Source organism: Hydra vulgaris, chromosome 11 (genome assembly GCF_038396675.1).
Source record: "Hydra vulgaris chromosome 11, alternate assembly HydraT2T_AEP".
Taxonomy (NCBI): Eukaryota; Metazoa; Cnidaria; class Hydrozoa; order Anthoathecata; family Hydridae; genus Hydra; species Hydra vulgaris.
In genome coordinates this window covers 9,598,213-9,610,000 of record NC_088930.1, presented here as the reverse complement: position 1 = coordinate 9,610,000, position 11,788 = coordinate 9,598,213, and the positions used below count along the sequence as shown (strand labels likewise).

Here is an 11,788-nt window from a genome sequence, read left to right as displayed (position 1 = left end):
ACCGTCGTCGTCTTCATCATCTTCACTCTTACTTTTGCAGTTTTCAGATTCAGTACCACTGTCTGTGGTAGACAGGACTTGTGATGTGGAAGGTATTGCTGTTCCAGACTGGACTTTCCTTCTCTTGGAAGGGTGAATGGTTTCTTTACTTGCCACTTGTCCTGTTGAGTACCCCACCTGTCCTTTACTTTCTTTTTGTAGGTGGTATAGACGTTTATCTTCCGAGGATAACCACTGGCCATTCACTTTCGTGATGTCAAATAATGCATTGAGAACATCATATTTTCCACGCTTGACACATTCATCATAGACCTTCAGCACCTTCATAAGCTTTGCTCTTATCACTTGATCAGATACACGTGGAAAATTCAGTTTATTGTCCCACAATTTTGTAATTTCCTTAGAAATTTGGTCTATTCGTTCTTTTCTTCCTTTAACATATGCTCCGAGAAACTGGTATCTTCCTACGATCTGCAATTGAAGTGGTATTCTGGATTTTTCATCGAGTGAATGTTCTTCTACAGCCACGCTTCCTCTTCTTCTGTGTGACTCTTGAAATCTCACCAAATTTTTAGTCCAAGTCTTCTTGTTCTTTGTTACTGTGGTATGACTTTTCTTGTGAGACATCATATAATATTGTTACGACTTTACGGATAGCTGAGCGTAAATATCCGTTTAATAAAGTCGTTTAATTAATAAAATACTTTAACTGTATAGTAATCCAATTATAGTTCGATAATCCAGTCAATGTTGATAACAGTTCGATAATCCAGTCCGTATCCTAACGATAATGCTACAACTACTTATACTTCGTACACTTACAGCGTCTTTAGTTCGCTACAGTAGTTCCTTATTAGCTCAGTTACACGCAGAGTACTTCATAGAACTATTCACATTATCAACACTGAGCTCTGACAGCAGCTCGCTTATATAATTATTTAGAGCTTCCAGAATGTTCTACTAAGTTCTATAATCTTCTACAGTCTGTTACAGTCGTCTATATCACCGTGGTAACACAATGACGTCATCACATAACAATTCCAAGTATTTGCCGGCACACGGCCGTTTCGTTGCCATGGTAACGTGTGGCGTTATATTTATAAATTCATAACAAAATAATGAAATAAATAGAATTAAGCTGAGAATTAAGCTTAAGATTAAAACATCGGTCAAAAATGAATGTATAAAAATGGTAAATCAAATTTTTATTTTGGGGGTGACCTTTTTTTGTTGCAGAAAGCTATTTGGGCCTTTTTTCATGATTTTAGGTAAAAGTTCATCGATTTATGATACAGGAAACATTTTATTTGAAAAAAAATTAAAAAGTCATATCCCTAATATATATATATATTTATATATATATATTTATATATATATATATATGTATATACATATATATATATATATATATATATATATATATATATATATATATATATATATATATATATATATATATATATATATATATTCAAGTACTTGTTTATTTATGAATCAAAGTATATTTATAATACTTTTATACATAATTAAACCCATAATGTTATACAGATACGCATGCATTTAACATACATATAAATGCTCGTAATAGTGCGCGCATTATAATAAAATGCAAAACATGTCAAATTTTATAATAACATTTATTTAAAAATTTAATAAGTTTATAAACAATATAATTTGTTTACAATCAAGGGATACACAGCGTTAATTTTTGTTCTAAAATCTCCCGATTGTCAGTTTGCACGTGTTTTGACACTTACAGTCATAGTAAGTGGAAACCATGTAAAAATAACAGTTAAACTTTAATAGACCAATCAATATCAAAAGTTTTTGCGAGTGGTTTCTATCGGTACAGTTGCATTTTATTATAATGCGCTTAACTTGAATTTTGCTTGTAAAAAAACAAAGCGTATGTTTATGCACCTCATCCTACCATTGTTTTAATTATATCTTGAGATTATATATTCACATTGATAACATAATATCAAATTGATATTTGCAGAAAAAATATATCAAAAATTGGACTCTCCAATTATAATTGTACTTCTGAATAAAAATTAGTTATTAAAAACTAAAAATCTAATTGTAAAATAATTTTTAAACTTAAAATTTTGTAAAACACCAAAACTAATCTCCTAAAATAATTTTAAAAATTTATGAAATATAAGTAATCTAATTAGTAAATAAAATAAAGGAAAATTCTTCTTAGAAAATGCTACAATGAAAATTATTTTAAATTGATTTAGTAGTTAAAAGTTCTTTTGATTTCGTTGCAGGAAAGCAAGTCATCAAGTACAGCCTGTCAATACAAAAAAAACAAAAATAAAAAATTACTACTGTCCTATCAATTTATCATACATGTTCTATTTTCATTCAATTTGTAAATTCTGTTTCATAAATCTAAACACACTGTTATTTGCATAGCTTGTTGAACAGCCTAGCTTTAGATATGTTGTGGATTAAATAGCTGACCTTAATTTAATCTTTAACCAATAGAATAATTTATTATTAAACCAGTATAATAACTTAACCTTAAACCAATGGAACTACTATATACATCTACACCTTAATTTATTTAAAATAAAAAAAAATAAAAAGCATAACATTAAGAAATGTTTGCCAGCGCAAACTTTTAATAAAAAGCCATAAAACTGAGCAGCCTTGCAAGTCATTACATCTGTGATACCTATTTTGAAATTCAAAATATTTGAAGTAATCTTTTTGTGACATACAAATTCAGAGTTCTTTTGGGACTCCATATCCCTGCTTGGATCATGGCTTTACTTAGATAACCTCAACACAAACATCAAGGTTTTTAATAATCTGATACCTTTTATAAGATTACTATAACCTCATACAAAGTATATCTGATACCTTGTATCAGGTGTTTATCAACTGAAAAAAACAAACTACAAATTGTTTTTGAAAATGCAACATATAAATGAATATTAATGAATATAAATCGAGAAACACAGTTTTTTAAGATATACACCAAGATTTGTATGAAAAATTATTAATATAAAACATTTAAATATGTAAAAATAGAAAATTTTTGAACACTTCAGTTCATTACTTATATAATGTAATATATTCAAATAGTCGTTTGAATATACTAATTATAATTTCTAAAATACTTTTTTTGTAGCTGTTTATACTTTTTATTCACATTAGTACCCGTCTTTACATTCCTGGAGGTCTTTCAATAATATAAAGTAAACTTATTTGTTGCGCTTGTTTTGATTAGATTTTTTATTTTTGTTAATATAATAGAAAATTCCTCCGATAGTTGTTTTAACAGAAGGGTATTGCAGGATTATATTTTGGTGTTAACAGCCTTCCGATAACTAAATTTATTCCTGCCGTTAACCAAACGGAGACATTAAAATACGAATTTATTTTAAAGCTGGCGTTAAAAGCTGCCGATTATCTTTTAACCAGCTGATAGCTTATCGCAGGATTTAACGGAGGGATGTGAATATGGCTGCTGATCTCTAGCTTCTAAAGCGCGCTAAACACTGCGCTACGGCTGTTTATTTTTTTATTCTGTCTTCTGTGAACTGTTTTCTTGCATTTGACAATACTATTGTTTTCCTGTTAACTGCCAACTTAAATAGTGGTTGCTTTTAGTCTTGCTGGGAGTTAATTAGATTGTTTGTTTGTTTTGTTTTTCTTTGTTTTTTTGTTTTTTTTTAATTAAAGCTATGTACTTACTAAATCGTTTAATGCTGTGTACTTACTAAAACCAAAAAAAGGTTTCGGAATTGATGTAAAGAAATCAAGGCTTTATTTCTAAATCCCATTTTTGAATATATTTAGTCTTTTTCAGCTATTTCTAATAAACTTAAAGTTTCAAAAGTGATAATCCTAAAATTAATGGTTAAATTATAAAATATTGGTTTAAAAGGCTTTAAGATGATGCGTATTTTTTGTATTCCTTTTAATAATTTAGATTTTTTTTTAGATAGTAAAAACCAAATTAATTTACATAAAAGAGTAGATACAAGCAATGAAATTTTTTGAAATATATTTCCATTTTTTACTTAATTTTTTATTATACGTTTACAATATAGCTAAAGGGTTTCGTTGACAAACTATTATCAATTTATGTACACTTGATTTAAGTCTAATTTTAGTCGGTGTTGTACTTTAATTGATGAGAATGTCACTATCTCTAATTCAGTAGACAAGTACACCAAGTTCATTAAGAATACAAAAAAAACTTTCATCTGATATTAATTTTTTTTTATTTAGTTGCGTTGTCATTAGCGAAGCACCTGGTTGGGAATAAACGTATTGATATTTTATACGATATGCACGATGAAGTTAATCATGGCGATACATTTTATTTATATACCGCCCATTTATGCAACATTTTTATTATTATACTTTATGAAGTTCTTGTTTTTTTTGGGTGCATTGCGTTTCGGTCAAACTGTCCAATCAGACCAAGCAACCGAAACACAATTATATGACATGCTAATCTGTTTATCATTTTGGTTTTATTTGTATCATAGTGATTTTCAGACTAACATGTATGTTATGTTGGACCAGTTATTATTAGAATCAGTTGTGTTTTTTTTGTTTATTAGCGTAGATTAATGTATAAAAAGCAATTATGATGTGACAAAAATTCTTGATAATAAACAATCTTTAGGGATTACTACTCATGATTCACTTTGATGTTTCGGTACCCAAAATATTTTTTGTTTAACACAGAACTTTTAAAAAAAAAAGTGAAAGGCTCACTGTATAATATTAGCACTTTAAATTAGTTGAAAAAAGGTTTCAAATACTCAAATAATAACAAAGACAAAACAATGCAATTGTGCATTTATGAAGTAACTGGAGTATGAGAAGACTACAAAAAATGTTTTTCTAATAAAATATTTTTCCGTAACACAAAATATTTATTAAAATAATGAGATAACATGCTTAATAAGAACTATTGCTGAACAACGTATAATATACATAACATATTTTTCTGTACATATACCCAGTGAAAAAGCGCACATGGGATACGCGTGGATTTTTTCCACATGTAACCCATGTGGGGATTATTATTTTGTCCCATGTGGGTTTCATATGGTAAATCCCACATGGATTCCATATGGTAAATCCCATATGGGATACGCGTGGGTTTTTACCATATGTAACCCATATGGGGATTATTATTTTGTCCCATGTGGGTTTCATATGGTAAATCCCACATGGGTTTTATGTGGTAAATCCTACATAGGATATAGGTGGAAAATACTACATGTTATAGATCTTAAATGCCACATATTTTAATCCAAATGGTATAAAAGTAGTCAATACTAGACAAATGAAAGTCCGAATGCTTCTATGATAATTTTTAAAATTCTTTTAATTTAAAAATTACTTAAATAGTAATTTAAAATTAATCATCGAAGCTTTCAGAGAGGCTTAACTTAATCTGGTATTTGCTACTTTATCCCATTTGGTATTCAAAACGTGTAGCATTTTTGATCTTTTACATGTGATGTTTTCCACCTATAACCTATGTTGGATTTACCTTAAACTATTATGACGAAATTTTATAAAATTAAAAAACGTGTTGCAAAATGAATTTATTTTAAAATAAATGCTATTAATCAATACATCCAAAACGAATATTAAAAATATTATTTTTTCTTTTGCGATTTACACGCCGTTTTTTGTCAATTGAATTAATTAAATCGCTTCGGCTTGTATAATACCAAGGTTTTTGGTATCTTCTAACTTTCTTCAAACATTTTCTAAAAAAAATAATATATAAATACAAATATATATATATATAAAGAGAGAGAGAGAGAGAGAGAGAGAGAGAGAGAAAGAGAGAGAGAGAGAGAGAAAGAGAGAGAGAGAGAGAGAGAGAGAGAGAGAGAGAGAGAGAGAGAAAGAGAGAGCAATTTTAATTATTAGCCAGTTTGAAGTCATTAATGACTACAATATTTCACAAATAATTATTTCCTAATTTATTACTTACAATGACTAACGTATTATGCGTAATTAAACACATATTATGCGTAATGAGCTTGAACCCCTGAGGAGAATCCTGAAAAAAAGTGATCAATAAGGATAAGTAGTTAAACAAAAAAACAAAAACAAAAATGTAAAAACCTACTTTTTCAATGATGTAGACTTCTATAATCACAGGCCTTGACATCGCGCAAAATGCCGTAAAAACTGAAGGCCGATTAAACTTTCACTTTTACTTATATTGATATATTTTTATATTAGGTAGGGTGTAATGGCAGTCTATGTTTTCTAATAATAATCTCTAGAAAAGACGGAAATATAAAAAGAAAACCAAAAAATTGTTAAAAGATAATCATATTTTTCGTATTTCAAATTTCATTAAGAATATTTATGTAATATTAAATAGTATCAATAACAAGCAGAACCATAACAAAGTATATATCTATATATTAAAAAGATAACTGTATTTTTAATTTTTTTTGCTAAAATTGGTAACAATAAAAATCACCAACAATAAAAAACACCAACAAAAGTTGATTCAAGCAAAAAAAAAGTTTTATCAATATATCTCAACAGGGTTAAAGTCCTTATACTTGGCAACTTGTAGTCAATACACAAACAATCATATAAACTTCGTCGCATAGCAAAATACTCATATGCTCTACATATAATATCTGAAGTATATAAAACTTTACCAACATTAACTTTTCTCATAGCATTAAGGTGTTCGAATAGAATATTTGACTGAAGCGAACTTTCTTTATTTTTCAAAAATCTAACTGCTTCTAATAAAGCTGATTTTGTTTTAATTAACTTTAATTTGTTTACAGCTAAATATGAAATATTACAAATTGTGCCATTATGGTTAGCTACAAATGAATAATCATTGAAAATTACTAAAATAAATAATGGAACACCAAGTTTGTACAATTTTGATTGTATGTGCAAACTTTTTTTATTAAGCTGGAAAACAATAACATCGTTATTATCACTTAACAAAGATTGAATATCGTCAAATATAAGTTCATCCTCTTTTAGAAAATCATTTAACTCATCTGGTAAAATGTTTCGAAAACCGCTTAAAGTTACATTTTTTCTAACTTTACTTGCTGGTGTGGCAAAACAACTAGGCGGAATATTTTAAAAACAGATGGTGGGTTTAAAGGTCGTTGCTTCCCATATTTGCTTTCAAAAGGTGCTTCATTTGGCCAATGCAGTTGACATAATGCTGTATAGTCAGTAACAATAAAACCAGTTCTTGGGATAGCTTCACTACATCTTTTTCTCTCCTCTAGATTCTTCGGGAATTTATAAATTGATATTTTTGTCGTAGTTGAGTATTGATATTTTTGTTGTAGTGTAATTGATATTGTAGTTGTATAAATTGATATTTTTGTTGTAGTTGAGATAGTTCGACTTGCAAAGAGATACACAGCATTTTAAAGGCATTTTTAAGGCATTTTAATTATTAAAAAAACTTATCGTTAGTTTGACAATATTATTACCTTACAATGTTAACGCCTTGAACCTTTCAACATTATCGTCTTGATGTTGGGCTATCTAATTTATAAACTAATCACATTTTAAAGATTTATTAAAAAAGCGCGAACACAAACTTTCGTCTAATGTTAAAAGATGAAAATGTAAACACAGTATTAGGAATTGGCCTTCAGTTTAACAACTTTGTTGCGCGATGTCAAGGCTTGTTATTATAGAAGGCCGCGGTCACACATAATATAATATTCTGAAACTAATAAACAAACATCTAAATTTCTATAAGTAAATTTATTCTTTGATCATTGCCTTCATATCCTATCTTATTTTCATATCATAATCTATTATGGAATTATTTATATAACATATCACAACAATATTATTAAATTTGTGATGTTCAAATATCATATGAACATTCTCTAACATGTTCATATGATATTTGAATATAGTTCTTGAGTATATTATCTGCAAACAATTGACTGTTGCAAGTTCTAATGTTGTCAAAAACCAAGCATGCATGCATGGGACACTGCAATGTCCCACAAAGAAATGCAGGTTTGAAAGTCAAATTTTTTTTATTAAAAAAAAAAAATTAAAATAGGGGGGAGATAGGGAGGTTTCTGTAACTTTTTTTAGGTTCCAAAACTTTTAACTTTATATATAATAAGTTCATAAAACTTAAGGGACTAAAGAAGTACATTGAGGAACAAAAACAGGATATTTACAGAAACCTTTAATCTGGAGTACCACAGTGTAATTGGGAATAAAGTCTCTGGGTCCAGTATTTAAAGTAATATGATCTAAAGTATTATATAAATTAAATAAAATGCTTTAAAATGCATGCAGTTATACATATAACTCCTGATAGTTAACTATATGTATAACTAGTTATACATAAAATTTATTATACAAACTTATTTTTTAAGGTTATGCTTGAACAAATTAGATCCAATTAATTCAAATTCAAGATTTAGTTCAAGTTCAAGTTATTTGTTCATTGTTTTTTTACTATTTTAAATTTATTTGTTCAAATTTGTTAACTAGTACTAATTCTTACCACAGTAAGAATATTCATCATTGTTGAACGTGATTTTATTAGTAACTTAATTTTACTTTCAACATATTTTGACAACACCCTTTACATTTTAAATGATGACAGCTTTACTTTTCTATTGATGTTAAATTTATTACGTTTCAATAACTCAGATTGAATTTTAACTGAATTATTGTAAGCTTTGTAAGGGTTTGTTGTATATCAAATGGTGTTGTAAATAAAGTAAAAATAATATATATATATATATATATATATATATATATATATATATATATATATATATATATATATATATATATATATATATATTTATATATATATATATATATATATATATATAGTATATAGTATAAGATATAATACAAAAATGATGCCAATAGATAGTGTGGCAGTGTGAGTTTAACAATAATTGACAATGGGGAGGGGATGTTGAGACCAAAATAATGTCAATTAAAAAATTGAATTAAAAAAAAAAAGTAAAATATTTTATTTAAAAAAAAAGTAAAACAATTTATGCTAGCTATGAGCAGGTTTTAGAGGTATTTACACCAACAATGTGGTCTAAAAACTTCTTGCTTTTGTTGCTTAAAACTGTAGAGGATCATAGGAAAAACAATTTAAATTCAGAAATTAGCTTGCTTATCTGAAAAAACAATTTATGTTTTTTTTTTTTACTTTTAGTACTGTTGAGAATAAATGTATAATTGAACCAGAAAAAAATTGATGGTATATGCATTTTTTATATTATATTAACAATTCAGATATATCATCATAATACGATAACAAAAACTGACATCATTTTCAATGGGAGATGGCAAAAAATTGACTGAGTTTGATAAAGGGTGAAGTTGTTCAATAAACCGGGTCATCATCTGACATCATTATGCATAGATAACCCTACAATTTAAGTAAAATAAGTAATCAATTTGCCTCTTTAGAAAGTGTAAGAAAAAAGCATTGTTATGCTGAGAACCTACCTATTGAGCAAGCTTTGACCACCTATTTTATAAATTTGAGAGACAGAAGTGGAAGTGCGAATCGCAAAAGAACTAATAACAATGCTCTAAATTAATTTTAACTTTGTAGACTAGCATTAATATAGTATTTAGTAATAATACATGATTTTTATAATTTGTATTTATTTCCATTAATCATCAGTTGTCAGTCTCCATTTTATAGAATGAATTAAAAAACTATTTTTTTATAGTATTACATATATTTTTATAGTATTTTATAGTAATAATAATACATAAATACTAGTTTCCTAATGCTGTTATCATCACAATGTTAATGGTATTCGTTTTAAAGTGAAATTTTGTATCAATTTTATTGTTTTAATGTTATATTTATATATATATATATATAATATATATATATATATATATATATATATATATATATATATATATATATATTATTTTTACTTTATTTACAACACCATTTGATATACAACAAAACCCTACAAAGCTTACAATAATTCAGTTAAGATTTAATTTGAGTTATTGAAACGTAATAAATTTAACATCAATAGAAAAGTAAAGCTGTCATCATTTAAAATATAAAGGGTGTTGTCAAAATATGTTGAAAATAAAATTAAGTTACTAATAAAATCACGTTCAACAATGATAAACATTCTTACTGTAGTAAAATATAGTACTAACTGATAAATTTGAACAAATAAATGTAAAATTAACAAAAACAATGAATAAATAAGAACATTAACTTGAACTTTAACTAAACCTTGAATTTGAATTAATTGGTACTAATTTGTTCAAGCATAACCTTAAAAAATAAGTTTATGTATATCTTATATATTAATAATAATTATATGTATAACTAGTTATACATATAGTTAACTATCAGGAGTTATATGTATAACTATATGCATTTTAAAGCATATTATTTTATTTAAACATTACTTAGATCATATTACTTTGAAAACTGGACCCAGAGGCTTTATTCTCAATAACACTGTGGTACTCCAGATTAAAAATTGAAAAGTTTCTGTAAATATCCTGTTTTTGTTCCTCAATGTAGTTCGTAAGTCCCTTTAGTCTTAAGGACCTTATTATATCTAAAGTTAAAAGTTTTGGAGCATAAAAAAAGTTACAGAAACCCATCTCCATCCTATTTTTTTCTTTTTTTAATAAAGAAAATTGGGAATTCTTTGACTTTCAAACCTGCATTTCTTTGTGGGACACTGCAGTGTCCCATGCATCCAAGATTGGTTTTTGACAACATTTCAACTTGCATCAGTTGTTTGCAAATAATTTACTCAAGATCTATATTCAAATAACTATTATATTATCCTAATAATAAGTCTATTTGCACAAATCTCAATCTTATTTCTATAAAGAAAGATAAAAATTATTCGTGGCACTTACATGCTTGCTTGCCATTCTCTTTATTAATATAAAGTATTTTCACACAATATAAACGTAACGCAATGCAATGTCGATTTAAAATTTTTTTTTAGTTTCCAGCTTTTAAATTAAATCCCATGCAAATCCCACAGGAAACCCACGTGGGATTTCCCATGTGTGTAAATACCATATGTTTCCCACATGTAACCCATGTGGGATTACCCACATGGGTTTAAGGTGACAAATTTCCATACGGATACCACATGGGAAAATCCGTCCCACATAAATCCCATCAATCCCACACGGAACCCATGCGGAACCCATGTGGGACGCGGTTTTATTTTTCACTGGGTAAATGGTAAAAGCAACATTTTTTATGGAGTCGCAAAAAAAGGAACAGACTTCTGTTATCGTTTTTAAGTACACGATTCACTCTACCAATCTTTGCAATAACGACATTGGTTCCATGGCATTTCAGACTTGTTGTACAAAATTTCACCTATCGTGTAAAATGTTTGATCAAAACTGCTAATTTCTTTTTTAGCTGGGTTATAAATTAAGACTACAAATTTATTTAAGAGCATTAATATATTATTTGGAATAACATTATATATTTATGTGCTTTTTCAGTTAAAATAGTGTTATCTTTGAAATTACTGTTTAAAAGATTGGAAATATATATTTGTAAATTAGATATAACGGATGATGCGTAAGTTATCGGACAAAAGAAAAACGTCAATATCTTACAAAAAAATAAAAATAAAATTAGTATATTTAAAAAAAATAAAAAATTAAGGAATAAACACGATCATCTGCAATTGATTGCAAATGATGATCACTTGCAATGATTGCATCATCTGCAATTGATCTCAGTTTTGCTTTGACACCTTTCATAAGCGAC

At 27.5% G+C, this 11,788-nt stretch overlaps 1 protein-coding gene and 1 long non-coding RNA gene across 2 annotated transcripts in view; one reads left to right on the top strand and one right to left on the bottom strand.

Annotated features, from left to right (window-relative positions):
• The window catches only part of LOC105843311 (uncharacterized), a 47,886-nt gene extending 43,326 nt beyond the window's left edge, over window positions 1–4,560 (top strand). The window contains exon 4 of the mRNA XM_065809677.1: window positions 4,249–4,560. Within this exon, the coding sequence (XP_065665749.1) occupies window positions 4,249–4,469 (221 nt within the window). The 3' untranslated portion in view covers window positions 4,470–4,560. The remainder of the gene's footprint in view (window positions 1–4,248) is intronic.
• A 1,010-nt stretch (window positions 4,561–5,570) lies between these two features.
• LOC136087389 (uncharacterized) lies at window positions 5,571–11,203 on the bottom strand. The gene is made up of 3 exons (XR_010641767.1): window positions 10,909–11,203; window positions 5,984–6,052; window positions 5,571–5,753 (listed from the first exon to the last, which is right to left on the bottom strand). It is a non-coding gene; the product is annotated as an uncharacterized LOC136087389 (long non-coding RNA).
• Window positions 11,204–11,788: the final 585 nt, after the last annotated feature.